This window comes from Cavia porcellus, unplaced genomic scaffold, assembly GCF_034190915.1.
Source record: "Cavia porcellus strain 051 isolate PalLab524CR breed Dunkin Hartley unplaced genomic scaffold, mCavPor4.1 scaffold_26, whole genome shotgun sequence".
NCBI classification, from domain to species: Eukaryota; Metazoa; Chordata; class Mammalia; order Rodentia; family Caviidae; genus Cavia; species Cavia porcellus.
In genome coordinates, this window is record NW_026947509.1 from 49,148,214 (window position 1) to 49,165,397 (window position 17,184).

A 17,184-nucleotide genomic window follows, 5' to 3' on the forward strand; every position below is an offset into this window, starting at 1 on the left:
CATATATAAACACAGTCCGTTCTCATATAATAAACAGGAGGAACTGCAGAGCTAAGGAACTGCACTGAGAAACTATGTAATAGTCAACTTTCAAATTCATACAGAACCCAGAGTCCGAGTTCAGCCACTAGGCTACACCTCAAAGCCAAGAAACAGGTGCACAGTGCAGAGGATGGAGATTCGGGAGGCTTTGCCCTAGACAGGAAAGGATGTTGAACAAGTTCAGGTAAAAAGCTTTGGTAGAAAGGATGAGAAGAGAGAGCAAGAGAAGTGATGTCTAATTATTTTGCCTCAGTGAGACACATTTCCATATTTCAAATGCATTCAACAGTCTATTATTACTACTTCTAAACCAGGAGTATTGGTATATTTCTTTTCAGAAAAAACTATGTAGGTTCACTGTATGTTGCAATAAAAGTGATTGACTATTTCAGCAGAGTGTTACAAAATCGCGTGATTTTAACTTCTTTTTCTCTGCTCAACCCAGCAAAGCAGATGTTTATCAATTATACAATGGTAAGCACTCCCAGACATTTGTTTATTCCACTGTAAAATAAACGGCAAGACTTTCCAACAAAATAGGTGCTATTTAAAATTATGTAACTCAATGAAATTTAGAAGTATAGAAATAGAAATGATAGTCATTAACCTTGCATTGATTCAAAAACTTTTAGATTTATCTACAAAACTAAGTGTTTTTGTTTTGTAAAGTCTATTTCTTTATTCTGAGAAACAAACTTTGGTATGTGATTTAGATAACTAGTTTAATTCTGTGTCCTACTTCTTGAGTAGAGTGTGAATTCATCCTACAGAAAATATTTTCTAACAAAACACCTAGATCAAAATCTTTGTTTATCAAAGCAGGAGGGGTAGCAGAATAAAGGGGCTGATCAGAGGACTGACTTGCAAGATGGCTTTTTCTTTGTTCATTATTTTATTCAAGCTTTTAAAATTTCTTTTATGTATTTCCCTTACTTGTATTTTAAACAGAACTTTAAGAGAAATGTCACTGCCTAATTTTCTCTCCATTTTTTCTTCCCTACTTAAAAAGAGCACCTACAATTGGCAAAAGAATCACCTCTAAATAGAACATAATTTGTTCTTGCCAGGCAGCAAAGAATTAAATAAAAGTTGTGTACAGCTGCTTGCAACAATCTCAGTTTAAAAGACTGCTAAGTGGGTTAGCAGCTTGAGTTTCGAATTCATCTTCTCCCAGCTCCCAATGGAGATAACCACACTCTGCCCCCCACCCACCCTATTATAACCAGCAGCGCCCCTCCCTGCAACCCCCGCCCCAGATTGAACACACAGAAAACTTGTTGCCCAACACAATGGAGAGGAAAAGGTCTGCACCGAGTTTCAGTTATTTGTAAACATCTTTCTTTTACCACAAAGATTTCTTTAAATGATGACGAGCTAGAGGGAAAAAAAAAGAGGAAAATGGTAGTGTTTATATTCTACTTCATCATGAAACTGAGTTCTGTGAAGACCTTTTCACCAGTTAAAAAAACAAGAAATGTGTGCCTGATAAGGAGACCCTCGCACTTCCCAAGGGAGGCAGACACTGTCCCGGGTCTAAGCCAGCGAAGCAGCAGAGGGGGATGCAGCTGTCATCATTCAGTTTTGCACAGTTGTTTTAGACAGTAAATATACAATAAGGAGTTAATGCTTTTTTAAAAAGCATCAATGATAGGATACTTTGCAAATCTCTTTTCCATTTAGGTACTTACTATTTGAATCAATATATAATTTTATTCAACGATGAACTTCTTACTCTACAAAAATTGAACTAAGGTTTTATCTACCTAGCTGCATTTCAACTTCTGTACCTAATTCTTGCAGGTTTTGAATTTTTGCAAATTCCCAGAAAACAAGATCTTTTTAAAAATCTTATAGAGGCCTCTATTTTCAAAAAGTAGAATATCATTAGATCTTCTTACTGTTAATCACTTCACATTAATCCTCCTGGTTTTATATTCTGTAACTCTAAAACTTTCTGAAACTAAAACATGACCAAAGCAAAATCAGTTGCATCTTATATTCATTAAAGATACATATGAAACAGAATTTGTCTAGGAAGAAGGAAGCTTACAGGAAAAGCACTGCTACGTCCTGAAAATCTCCAGTTATTGTTGTTGTTGCTTTTAAGAAGCTCACCTTTAAAAATATATTACATGTTACTACTTCAAAGAATAGCTGATTATTATGATTTCTTGGTTCTTCTCCATTCGGGCTGGGAAGCATATAAATCTTTTTCATAATATCAATGACTTTTACTTGAGTCATTAGATATGTTTTTAAAGAAAAAATTGTGTATTTTAGTGAAAAGGCACGTTAAAATTGGTTTTAAAATGTTTCCAAAAAACCAGTAAAATGTGAAGATTGTCCTCAGATAGATAAGGTATCTGAACCTCAAAGAGCTATTATGTCAAGAAATTCATATCCTTATTGAAGGACACCAATGTCTGCCCGTTGTCAGGAGCTGCAAGCTGCTAAGGTGCTCAGACACCCCCAAATGGGGCTCCCAACACCTACTACAGATTAGGAGATTTAGAGCTGGATCTCCTTAAGTGACACACCAGACCCAGAAGGTCACAGCCCCTGAAACTGTTGCTACTGTTGTTAAATTCTGTAGACCTGGAAGTATCACATAGCAACAGAGTTAAGGTACTTGATGGTTGACCAATTTGCAGCCCGCACCTACATTCTATGCTAAATTAAAATCAGCATACATCCTGAAATGTAGTCATCACTACAGATTGTGCTAATCATTTTATCAGCATAAAAATCTTATATCAGGCCAGTGCTACTCACATCTGTCCCTGGAATCAATAAGGGGGAATCTTTGAAAACAGATTGTCATCATTGAGCGAAATTTTCTCTTGATGCAGGTCTAAGTTTAGAAGCCATTACTCTTTAGCGGTCACCTGTGGAAAGACCACTTTGCTTTGGTGGTATTAGACAATGCTGTGCCACATCCATGCCAGTCATTTTATGTAAAAGTAATTTTTCTTCTAACAAGATATGGTCATGAAGAAGTTTTAATTTTTATTGGATGTAAATGGAACCTGAAACTATTAGAATATAGAAAATTTCCATTTCAAGAGCAAGGGTAGTAGGCCTGTAGCATAGAGATGAGTTCATCTTTAAGGCAGAAACTCTGAGAAAGAGGGATCATTTCTTTAAGCCTTTTCTTGTGAAACACAAGCAAAGTCTATCCACTATTCTTAGTTAACAATGCAGAGGCTAAGTGTGCCGTTTAATAATTTAAATGAAAAAATGTTAGCAGAGCGTGACCTAAAAAGTCATAGTTTTGCTTTGTACCTTTTGATCTAAAATTCCCTGTTCCTAAGGATCTTTTCTTTCTTTCTCAACTTGTGAGTTTGTGTGTATGTGCTTGTATGTTCTATTCAGCGTTTTCTCATGAGAGACAAGGAGGTACAATTGATCAGCTCACACTAGGGTGTGAGGCTCACCTCCTTCCAACACTGGAGAAACAATGAAAAGCATCTTCCTTGGGATTCACCTTGCATTTTCTCTGCGGGGCTGCTGATAGTTACAGACTGCTGAGGAATGTGCAAAGCCAACTATTAAGGTGTCTAGAATATCTGAGGGCTGGTTATGAAAATGCAGCTATTGTCCAATATCAGCTTACATAAAGTCACAAGAAAAGTTTATTAAAACAAAGATAAAATACGACCAACATGCATTAGGTCCTGACTAGTTTATTACGTTTTACTATTATGTATGCAACTGAATTGCTTCAGGTCTCTGAAATCTTTGTGGTAGAAACACAACATAATGTGTGCCCTGGTCATCTCTGCCAAAATCCACTTCCAGTACTCAAAAGTGATGATGTTAGGATATTCAGCAAGGAATCAGTAAAGTACAAATTGAGGTCCCCCCTTACTTCTCAGAGATCATCTATTAAATGTTTTCCAGCACAACAGTGACCTGTAATATAATTTAAGACTGAAGAAACTATGCTTAGGGAAATGTGCTAATAAAACCTGTCCAAGGGGAGCTGCAACATACTCTGTGCCTGGGGTGAACAACACCTAATGTCACAAATTGATGTCTCCACTAATTTAGAGTTAGAGCAGAGAGCTTTGCCTAAAGAAGCAAACCACTTAGAGGAAATACAGAAGTTGATTCAAAAGATCACAGCATGGTCGAAGGGTCGCAGTAGTGAAGGAGACCTTCACCTGCACAACACCAGCAGGGGCATGGAGACCACATGTGAGAGTCTGTCTCCAAAATAACCATTCTTCCTATTAGTGAAAGCACATTCATAATCGGATTCATTTGTGCTTTGGAGGAATCAGGTGCCCCAGGTCTAGATTGAGAGAGCCACTCACACAGCTGGTGAGCTTCCCAGAGTCACTGCTGGCGGAGGTGAGGGCGCTGACAGTAAAAGGATAGGCCAGGGGTGACCATGGAATTTATTCCAGGTTTTAGGGGAGTTATATGTAAACAGAAGTAGGATCTAATCACCAACTATTGAGATCAATGCGTATACATGTGTATATATTTAATGTTTACTCTTTATGTATTTATTTTTCACAAATGCATTTATTTTGATATGTGGAGCTGCATAATTATTTGCAGTAATGTAACATGCAGTGCATGGTGAACATGGAGACTAAGGTGAGCTCACAAAGTTCTATGACAGCACTAAAGTGTTCTTCAGTTCTGCCCCCTAGAGGGGAAATTAAGAACAACTGCGGAGAAAAAAAAAATGCCCTGCTTCTTTCTGCAAAGCAGGGATTATGAGTATTTAACTATTTAAATATATTTACTTACTATGTAAATTACAGATATTAATTCATGAAAAACTGATTGACAGGAACCTGTCACATATCATGAATGTAGAGATCTGTCTTTAAAAAACTTGCTCAAAGGTGAAATAATTCAATTCCATTTCTAGGAAAAGAAAACCAAGCTAGCAGGTATACTGGGCTTACTCCTTGTAATGTTCTATAATAAAAGATCACTGCTACAGTGAATTTAGTTTGGCCTGGGATTTCTCTTCTTACAAATGTAGTGATAAAGGCCCCCCTCAGTGCAAGTCACCTGGAGTCTTTAATTTCTCACTCACTGCATTAAACAAATACAGAGCTGTCACTTAACATTAGCGTGTCTGTCATCTTTAAAAAATATGCTCTTAGATTCTGATCTACTTGTTAGGTTTTGTTTAGAATAATTGTGCCTGAATAAATAAGCAATCTTTATTTCTTTTATTTTAAATTCATGAAAAATATATTTTAGAGCTTTAAAAACCTTTTTTATATTTATACAAATTTATTTATTTTTGTTCTAATTTAAACTTTATTCAAAAAAACATTCTAAGAACACTATGAGGTTTTATTGGATGTGTGAATTTACAACACATTGTGTATATGTATTTACAGAATGCACAAGCTGGAGCCATAATAGAATGCTCTGAAAATAAATCCTCTCGCTACTTCTTTTTGTAAAGTTTACAAAATTTCAAATAGCAGAGTAAACCTGCAATACATGCAAAAACATGGAAGAAGTAACAAAAATTGATAATGCAATAAACCAGGTTTAATTCTACTCCATTCTGAGACTCAACTCTCTTCTAATTCAAGAAAATAAAAAAATATTTTCACAATGTACAATATTAGAAGAGAGCAATTTTTAAAATATATACAAGTCAGTAAAAGAGAAACATAGTTTTTAAAACTAGTGGTTTTACAAATAAAACATCCAGTTTAAACAAATTATGACCTTCAAAATATATTTGTGAATACGGCACTATAGTATCAGAGGTTTGGCTCAAGATATCTCTAGGATATTTTGGAAAATACAACTTGGTTTTTATTTCTCATTCATATATTTTTAAAATAAGTATCACTTTATTTTTATAGATGCTACAAAAATTTTTTGCATTGTTTCAATTTTAGGCCAAATGTATGTCAATAAAAAGCAAGATTGTTTTAAATGGTTTCATTATATAATCAAGGCTGTCCTTGAACTTACTATGTAGCCCAGGCTGCCCTTGAATTCTTGGCCGTCTTCTTGCCTCAGCTTCCTGAGTGCTAGGATTACAGGTATGCACCACCATGTCTTACCTTTTTAAAAGCCTTTCTTTTCCCTTGCATTGTGAACTAGTACCATACAAAAATATATACATAAAGCAATACCAAAAAAATCTTAAAAGGGAGATGAAATACTCTGTAAAACATTATATGAGAGTCAAGCATTAAGTTCCTTGTGTCAAAATTGTATGATTTGTAGATGGTCTCAATTAACATGTATTTCCTTTATTTAAACATTAAAGGAAAAGGAGGCTACATAATTTATCTTACAATTATTGCAAGTTTAATTTAAATGAAATAAATATGTTAGAAATATTGTAGCATAACTGCATAAATTAAATTAAGCAGTGTGTGTGTGTGTGTGTGTGTGTGTGTGTGTGTGTGTATAAAAGGATGTCTTTTTCTCTTGCTTTATTCAGTAGGAGAGAGATAGAGATAGAGAGGCCATCCTTACTGGAAGAGTGACTAAAAGCTGGGGGACTACCTGACTCTGGATTGTAATTTCAACTTTTCATTTTTTTTTTTATGCACATGATAGATTAAAAACATATAGCTGGGATTCCCTCCATTTTCCTGTTTGTGAACTGTCGCGGTTTGAAGCTTTCTGTGCTCCTCCAAAGCACAGGGTGAAATAACTCCTAACGCACCATGCAGGGGAGAGGCTAGTGGCCCCTGCTGCACCCCTGCGTGGACGTCTGTGCAAAGCTGCTGTGGAAGGAGGTTTTCTCCTCTCTACTCTTTGGCCTGAGGGAACTGGTGCTTCCTTTTGTGTGCCGCAACACTTAAGGAACCAAAGTGAACCAAACAGACTGAGAATCTAACTTGCCTATTTACTCCATTAGCATATACCCGTGGTCCATCTATTGCGCATCACAGCAGAGAATAAATCAATGAATTTGGCCTCTTTCACAAGAACTTTAACTTAAATGTTAGGCTGAATGCCAGATTTAATTCCTGGTCTTTATGGGATCACATTGAGGAAGACAGCATTTCTTAGAAGAGATGACCCCTGATAAAAGTCTCCATGTATGATTAAAATTTATTCCAGCCACCAAAAGGGAAATGCATAGGAACCTTAAGAGATGAAGCCATAGAACTGGAAAAAGGCTAAAATTTGATGTAAATTTCAAGCCATTTGCCTTTGTATAGATTTCATCCTACCTTGGGTACAATGTCTACGTGGTAGGGTCATGGTTAGACCTCATTTTCTAGAGCCCTTGACAGTCTTTCCATAGGTGAATTAGTCAGGACTGGAAGCTAAAAGAGCAGTTAATCCCAAGCTCCTGAAATGAAGTCTCAGATACCTGACAGTCTTCTGGATAGAATTTTGGTAGTTCTTAAGAACTTGAATGTTTGGAAATGGATCTCCAGAACTATTTGTAAGTTTAGCGAACTTGAAATTGTACACCCACTAACGAGTCACTTTTTATTTCCTTCTCCCCTCAGGAACTGGCAGCTACCACTTGGTATGTACATTCTGTTTCTTTGAACATTACTACAGTATGCACATCATATAAGTGGAATCATACAGCATTTATCATTTGGTGACTGCCTCACTTCCCTGAGCAGAATAAAGCCATAAGTTACCAATACTGAGTGAATAGCTAATACACTATGATCGGATATGGCCTCATGTAGTACATACAGCATGTCAACAAATAGAAATGCTACATAAGCATTAAAACTTTGACAACAATTGGTGGTTAATTTCAAAGGACCACTGGTTATGAACCCATTCTGCATTTATAATTTTTGCACCTGCAATTATTTGCATGCCAAAAAAGTGCAGCCACAGTTGCCTAATTACAGGCACAGCTATCCAAGTCAGCCCTCCACAAGAACAGCACAAAGAGATGCCATCTGTGAAAGAGCAGAAAACCCCTCCGACCTTTCCTGCTCCACACCCTGGAAGGCTGCGGGCACAGTTTCCTCTTGGCTTTTGTCTCAGGCTTTATTTTTGTTCCATCTCATTCATGCCTTACACGCTAGACATTCAGACAGGCAGAGAGGTCTTTCCTCTTGTACAGCCAAAGTGCTTCCTCCTCCCCTAAATAATCTGTGCCACAGTTTAGTCAGAGGAAAAAGCTGTCTCTGAAACACATCATTTGCAATGCTAGCATGAGAAGATTTGACTTTTTATCCACATGTGATATTACACAGTAGGCCAGCTGAATATCATAAAGAAAGAATCTCATAAATATTTCTGCTTAAAAATAACAAGAAAATGATGACTCTCCTTTTTGAAAAAAAAATTTTAGCCATTTATTAAAACTGCAGCTGTCAGTTTTGATCAAATGTATTTACATTTCCCCATTACATTAGTAGGGCCATCATGAAATTTAATAATTGTCTCTTGGAATTTGATTTCCTACAAAAGCATCATAATACAATCAGGACTGAAGCAAATAATTATTGAACTATGTGGTGACAGTTATGATTTCAGGTGAGAAATATGAAATAATAGATGAGAAATTTAAGACCCTGTTCAATCCTGATAAAGATTCTGTTCTCATACAAATGTCAGTAACACAAATGTGGAGCCATCACACTTTCTTCTATAAAAATAAAATAGATTTCTAATGCAGTAATTTTCAAAAGTTTCAATGACAGTCCAATTGTTATTTATCATTTAGTCATACAAAATATTTTGAATCTGATAGCTCTTCTTTTAGAAATAATATAAATTAGGAAATCCAGTAGTTTATTAGACTAATGACAACAATCACAAGGTAAATACACTTCTTGTAGAAGAAATCTGTATTCACCCATTCCATAGAGTTTGAAATTGCCATTAAATATTACTGCAAAGATGTAAGGAAGGGCAAGTATTTGGGAATCTAAATGTTTAATTTATTTCATTTATTTAACTTTAAAAGTTACAATGAATAGAAAGGTACACTTTTGTTTTAGTATCTTTGCCTCAGTGTGCATGCCATGAAAATTGAAGCAGGAAGACATTAGTCTTAAGTTTATTGTCAATGACCAACCCCATCTAGACATTAGAAATGAAAGAATTTACAACTGGAACCTTGTTAAAAAATGAGAATTTATGAAGGTACAACATCATTGCAGAAACAGCTGACTATTCAATGGGCACAGGCAAATTCAAAATATCATTAATGGTGTGATGAACATAAACTGTTCATTTTGCACACAAGGTAGAACATTTTGAAATATTGCAAAGGATAACAGTACTCACATCCAGAGCTTCCATTCGTTGATACCAAAGTCAGGTTGGATGGCCACGGATTCCGAACAATATCTTGCCAATGAATAGTGTCTGCATAGCAAAGGAACTTGTTCTGGTCCACATAGACGCCACCATTTAGAATTTCTACACAGAAAACAAACAGATTTGTTGTCAAACCGCTTGAGGAAAAAAGCAGTCAATTAAAAAAATGATTTTTTTTCGGGTTATTTTCAATGTAAATTAGAGGATGACTGTTAATAGCCAAGATATCTTTTGCATATCTTCCACTGAGTCATATATATGGACTGCAGAAATTTTTAAAAGATTTTTAAACTTAGAGAAGAAAACGAAAACCACCCAATTTGTACATTCAGAAAAAGACCTTTGACAATTTGGTACATATGCAATTACTTTATTTTCTTTCATCTTACTGAAAGTAGACTAATTATGTAAACATTTCATAATTTGCTAATTTGGCTTAGTGCTTTGAACACTGATTATCATTTGATATTATTTTAACAAAAATGCAATATGACAGAATATAAGTTAAATAATAATTTAAATTTTTTCTTGTTTGTCACTTATCTTGTTTATCTCTGGTTAATCTTTGACATAAAATTTCAAACTACTTCCTCTTCTATTGAACACACTCATCATTCTTTTATTATTATTTATTCAAAACAAAACAGAGCAGATCAGAACAGAACAATGCAAGCAGCACAGGAGTTCAAAACAAGACAATAGGAAATCAATAATGGCTGCCATAACATCTCGTTTTCTTTGAATTATTTTGCTTTAAACAATTTATTTAACTGTAATGGACTTCTGTTTATTTAACTGAAGTGACTTCCATTTGTTTTGATACATCTTTTCCCTATGGTGATTTACAGGATCTTCAAGCCAATATAAATATCTCATAAATAGTTGGCCACTTGGGTGTACACCTACACAGTACCTCATCAATATCTTTCAGCAAGAAAATCACTGAAGAGGACAGACCTGACACAATTTACTATGTAGAAGGAAAATCTGCTTCAAATATTTGTTTCTGAGGTAAAGGCACCACAGACCTATTCAATTAAGAAATCCATTTTTACAACACAGGATGATTTTTTACTTTTAAGTGGGGCCTATAACACTTAGCTTCCCATTAAGTGCTGAATGGCAGAGCTCCATCCTTGCTTAGGCCCTGAATTTATAGCGAGTGCAGGTTTCTAGCAACTCAGCCTCCTTCCCATTGATTCTCACGAAGTGCATTTCTTTGGGCAGGGCCAGCTGGCACTTTAGTTGAACCCAGGCACTTTTCTCTTTGGCTTCCTTTCTGATCATTTCCTTGACATTTCAGGAAGCTATCATGACTCTTTGAGTGTTTAATATGCTCAGTGCACACATTAATCCTCTTGGCAAGCTCTGGGCCTTAACTTCTTGTTTGCAACAATGCCAATGGCATGCAGGTAACACTGGAGACTTCCTGTTTTGCCTTGGAGACATACGTGTGGCCTTCCTCTTTGCATGGTACCCCTTCCCTTGATGTCTATGGTATCACCCTTTGTGTAGATTCGCATGTCTGTGACCAAAGGAACAATGCCATGTTTTCTAAAAGGCCTGGAGAACCCACACTGGGTTCCCCCTCTCTTTGTGTTCATCAACCATCATTCTTGCACTTTCTGAAGCAGTTCTGGAAGTCCTCATTCTTGAGTGTCTTTATTTGTGCTGTCCTGGCTGCTTCTGTGTCCTAAATCCATTCATAACATCTACCTTTCACGGTCGTGCTAATTTTGGGGCACAGCCAGGAGTGGCATGTTGTTAGATTCAATGAATAAAGTGAATGAGGCCACACTCTAATGTTTTTAGGAGTCTGCCTTTCCATCAGATGTCACTCAGCAGTGACATTCACTGTTTGGCTTTGTGCTTTTTTTTTTTTTTTTTTTAATCACACCTTGTAAAGCCATAAAAGAGGACTCAGAACTGATTTAGAGTTTTAATCATGATGGGACAAGTGTGTGTGGAGTAAGGGGAGACTTTTGAGGGGATTGACAACTAAGTGTCATTTACTATAATACAGTTCTTTAAACATTTACTGTGTAGTTCAGTCACCCCTTGTATAATAAAAATGGTGTTTCACTAGGAAAACAGTGACTATGGAATAAAATACACTAATAGCAATTTCTACTTGACTCCTATTTGAAAACTAGCCTTGGTTAGTTAACTTGTCCCCAATAATCAATGCCTGATCAAACAGTCGATTCTTTTTCCAACACCTGTTGTTACCCAGAAAAAAAATATTTCCTCTAGAAATACTATTATTTTTAAAGACATTGGCTAGAAATACACATAGCACCTTCTTGTCGAATATTTATGGCATGTTTTCCCTAGTATCCAATACAAATACAATTCTAGAATAATCCTAGAGCAGTCTATAGAGGATAGTGATGTGAATAAAACAAAACATAACGATATCTAGATCCTAGTCATTTATACTGATGGGGCTTCTTCCTTCTCACAGGAAAGGAACCGTCTTGAGGCCGATACAGATGTGGTCCAGCTGCCCCACTGTCCCCCTCTGCTGTTAAGCTATCCCGTGTGCTAGCTGTATTCCTTCTAGCTCAGGAAGGAAAGACTGCTGCATTGAAAACATCTGTTCTGCACTGATGGCAGGAAAAGACAGAAGAGGAAGGAGGAGACTTTTTCACCCAGTGAAGTTCATTTACTTCTTAATTTTTTTATTAAAAAAAAAACAAAACAGAAAAAAGGATAGAAATAATACAGAATTTCAAAAAAACATAGTAGGAAATTAACAGTCATGAATACATTGCATATTGTTATCTTAGAAGTCGTTGTTTAGGTTACAAGATTTAGCCACACAAATAAAGATCAAACAAAGAAAGCACACTGTTCTTTTTAATGAACAGAGATTAGTAGTACAGGTATCTAGCTTGCATATATATATATACATACATATATATGTATACGTATCTTTCTACATACAATCTTTTCCCTTCTTCCTTCTCTCCTTCCTCCTATCCCAGCTGTTCTTTCCTTTTTAGTACTTTCTTTCCATTTCATTATCACATTATTGTACATTTTGGATCTTATTACTCTCTCACTTTTTTCTTTGTTTTACACTAGGGAGACAATACAATATTCACAAAAATGAGTTTGATTTATTTCACTTATGAGTTTGGTCTCAAATTGCCTCCAGGGATGTATAAAGTTTCTTGAGACTGTATCAATAGATAGCCCAAATGGCCTTGAACTCGCTAGGTAGTGACCTCAAATTCCTGGGGATCCTCTTGCTGCTCCTAAATGCTGGGATTACATGTGTGCCCTCTGAACAAAGGTTTGATTTTCTATTTGAGAGAAGATGCTTTCTTCAAGGAATTTATCTGCATTCATTCTCCAGAATAATGATTTAAGGACACCGCAGGAAAGACTGAGGAACCATCTTGTTAGGAACATATTGCTAGAAGGGATGTCACTGAGGATGGAGAGAGACACAGTTTGGGGAAGAAAACAGACTTTTTCCCACGGTAACCTTGACAAAGCCATCTCTCTTATATAGCATACTAAATTAAATTTTAAAAGAGCAGACTTAAAGAGGGAAATAAAAAATGAAAGGAATATGTGGCAGCACAGAGGAGTATGTATGAAAGCAGAATTGGTCAAGACATCCAAATTCTTTTTTTGCTTTGCATGAATGAAATCCTCCAGATTAATTCTGATATTGCAGAGTTTTCCACATGTAAAATCAGTCTTACTCTCACTATCAATCCTTTCATCGAATACTGGTTCTGTTTTCTCGGGAGTGGAGAAAAAAAAATTAGATCATCTTTCTCCCTTTAAAACCCAGTTCATTATTTTTCTTGATCTAATTATACAGCCTTCATCAAACCAGCAGGGGGGTGGAGGACATAAGAGAGATTGCGTAATGTTCAGCATTAAGTTTTTATCTAGGAAGTGTGATGATTTCATACTAATAGCTTTCTCGTGAAACATTAGGTGACGTGCTTCTGTTCTAGGAATAATTCTTCTTTAGGTAACAAAGAAAGGAGATTCTTCCTGCTTTCCAGGAAACCAAGGTTATTTTTCAGTCTACATTTGGAAAAGTTTTACTTTAAAACTAAGCAAAGAGAAAGATAATAGCTCAAATATAATGATGAATGCCTAGATTTTTTTCAGGAGTCACCTTCTAATTCAGCTTGATCATAGTAAAGAAACAGTATCTATCTCCAACTTCCTATCTAAAAATGTTCAAATAGAATCAGATTATACTGAAAAATAATCTTATCAAATCCCTTTCAGCAATACTGATCTGCTCTCCAATTGTTTCTTAGAAATATTCTGTTGAAGAGCTTCGCTTTTACTTGGAAATGGGGATTTAGAAAAGAGACAATAATAACAAGTATAATCTTACATGTTAAAATTTCAAATTAAGATATAATCATGATCAATCTAGATGATACTTTTACCATCACAAATTTAAAACCTAACATCTGCTACAATGTGAGTCAGAAGCATTTATGAATTTTAAGCATTTAATGTTGTATAGTTTATGTGTATTTTCTTTGAAAAGTTTTTTATTGCTTTGGGCATATATCTTATTCTTCTGTTGAATGTTAAAAATTCAATAATCAGAGAATGTATATTTTCATTGAAATTCATAGGAAAGTTTTAATGTACACTTTAACTTATATTTTTGATTGGCTGGATTGCTTAAAAAGCTGTCAGAAAATGATATAATTAGATTTATAGATTTTAAATTTTTATTTGATTATAATTCAATATATATTGTGTAAGACAATATTTCTTTAACTTTACTTCTTCTTGACTACAGAGTTCTCAATAAGGGGCTCTGACTAGTAGTAAAATTCTTTTAGGTTTAAATTTTGTACTTTAAAAAGTAGTATTTCTACCATGATTGAGTACAGAGACATGGTTGTACTTTTAAATCTAAAAAGAAATGTTTTGTGTGATTTTTATCTAATAAAATATATGGCTGTATTTAGCTCTGTTTGTGGTAAGATTCCAAAACAGTAATGCTTTCTATATGTTTAATTAAAGATTTATAGAAAGGAGTAACCTGTGTTACACCTACAGTTTCTGTCACTCACAGAACTAATAGTTAAACTTTAAAACACACACACACACACACACACACACACACACACACACACACAAATAATTCTAACCCTGAAGAAAATAACACAAATAAGGTGCAAATTTAAGTGATATTCAAGTAAGTGAACAAACTCAATGCAAACACATCCTATTGTATTTCACTTTTATGTAGAAGATACATCAAAGTAAATTAAGAGACGTAAATAGAATCTTGCTCATGTAAATCAATAGAAAAAGCTGTATGAGTTTCCTTTTCATATTATATAAATGTATTTCCAGCAAGTCACAAAAACAGAACTGTTATAAATAAAATATATTGGATATGACATTGGTAAAAGAGCATCATTTTATTACTCAGAAATCCCATTTTAAACATTTAATATGTTTGTGTCTCAAACATTTCCTAACAGATATATGAACACAAATCATTTAAAGTATGTCAAGAATCTTTTTTATTTAAATTATAACCCACGTTACTCTTCAATGTATTCTATTTAACTTACACATAACACACTATTTGTAACTGAGGTACAATTAGAGTAAGTTTATGAAGGCAACACACATTTTTAGTTCTCTGTAGGAATAAACCCAGGGCCTTATCAGCTATCAGTGAATACTTGTTAGATTCACCTGGAAAAAAAATGTACTGTGGAATTTGCTGTCAAAGCAGTAAGTTAATTTCCATTGTAATTCCTAAATTTTAATTATATTCTGCCTAAATCAAACAAAGAATTAAAGTTATTTTTCCCATTAGCACTAAGATTATCTCAACTGGTTCTATGTTTCACTAAGTTAGGGGCTATTTTTGCTTGCTTCAAAGCTGGATACAGAGTTTCTAGTACTGCAGTATGACAGGTACAAAGAGATACAATAAAAATTTTATGAAAAATCTATATGTAACATGTTATAAAAAGCAACACAAGTACATATACAAGTAAAATTTATGGTTAGAGTTCTTATAAACTACAAGGGAAATAGATTTTATTATGTTAAATAGTCATGATTTGTAATATAAAATTAATGAAGACAATGTATTTTTATTGTTATCTCCTAGCATGTTTTATGAATCAAATTCAATTATTATTACCAGGCAAGTAAGGATAATTTTCAGCTATTCAGACAGACCAAATTTTGCCAAACCTTACAAGTTACCTAATATATGATACAAAAAATGTTTAATGGCATGTTTTAATATTGGACTGCAAGTTTACCACACATTTCTTAATTTACTTTTTAGAAAGTATGAAATTTCAATATGAAAGAGAATATAACGTACTTGTGTGTTAGCCTTCCAATTATGAAATATTGATTATCTGACCATTTTTCCATTGACCCCCATTTGCACATATGTAATGAAGAAGAAAATGTTTGTATTATTCTAATAACTTGCTTTTCATATTTTTACAAGTGAATTTGGGGATGTGTGCCCATTAATCATTGACATTTGGCAAGCATTCTTTCAGAAGTAAATGTGGTAAAATAATATCTTTTTTCTCTTTTCTGAATGAAACAATCTAGTTGTGATTCAACATCTTGCCAAAAATACAAATTAATGTGACCGCCTTAGTAAGTTTATAAAGTTAACAGAAGTGTGTTTACCCCATGAACAGTGTTAACCATTTCATAAATAAGACTGTCTTTCTTCCTTTGTAAAATAAAAGTTGTAATTCTATACACAAACACAGGATAATCTGTGTGATCAATACTGAAGAAACACTAGTCACAGAGCGACCAGACATAGTGATATAAGAAATATGTAGCAAGTAGGAATGAAAATTTCACATCAGTCCTTGTATCTCAACATTTTATTTTGCAGGGCTGCATCTCCAGGTCAACTGTAGACTAAAAGTGGTAATAAAAAAAGAATAAAGCATTGAAGTGCTTCGCTTCTCTCATAATAGTGGGGACTAAAAAATGCCAAAGGGCGCAGTCAAGATGTCAAAATTCAAAGTGGCAAAAGCCTATTTTCCAGGCACAGGTAGGGAAGCAGTCACAGGACTTTCTCGGACAGAAAGCAATAGATCTTTCTCACTGTCATCACCTTAAGCCACAGAAGTCTGTTGGGAGATAATGACACTGAAGTAATACAGATCACATCATCCACCTGTGATACTTCATACATCATCTCGGGAATGGACTTGGTGCAGAGAATCCAGTGTATTTCCTCACCCCGGACCTTGCAGCTGGGAGCGCAATGAATTGCTGCTACCCCTCTGGGTCAGCCCTCAAGGTTCATTATTAATAAGCTGAGACTCTAAAGGCTAATGAGAACTGGGTGCTTGAGGAGACAATGGCTCATTCATCATCAATCAAGCTTTAAAGTTTTTATACAGATGATTTAAGAAGAGTTGAAGTGTGCAAAATTGAAATGTCACATTTGTACTGGGAGGAGGTAGAGGGTGATAATGTAAATGAGTGATGTAACCCTCTGTATTTCAGCTCTGTGATCAGTCAAAAGCTCATGAATGCGAATAATGAATGTTAGGAGGTAACAGTGGTAAGTGTTTCGGTCAGAGCAATGCAACTTATAGAAGACATCCTTACAGCTACTGACTGAATGAATATCAGCTTAACAAAAAACCCAGCAAATATGTATCTTGATTTCAACTGACTTGGCCTGGTAATACTTGCCACAGTGTTCCACCTTGTTAATATACATTGTAGCATCCTCTACAGTTTTTAGCTGCATTAGTTCAACTTGAGTCTTAGGTCTTCTGAGAAACCTGTTATAACCCCTGTTACAGTGATAATCTGAACTACTATCTCATAGGAAGGGCGCTATCTTACTTTTTTTTATCATTTTATGTACTTGTT

General features: G+C 35.0%; 1 protein-coding gene across 5 annotated transcripts in view; it reads right to left on the reverse strand.

The window, feature by feature from the left end:
* Positions 1–17,184, reverse strand: part of Erbb4 (erb-b2 receptor tyrosine kinase 4) — a 1,018,041-nt gene that overhangs the window by 327,018 nt on the left and 673,839 nt on the right. For all 5 annotated transcript variants that reach the window (XM_063237442.1, XM_063237441.1, XM_063237439.1 and 2 more), the window contains exon 4: positions 9,262–9,396. In XM_063237442.1, coding sequence (XP_063093512.1) covers positions 9,262–9,396 — 135 coding nt within the window. The remainder of the gene's footprint in view (positions 1–9,261; positions 9,397–17,184) is intronic.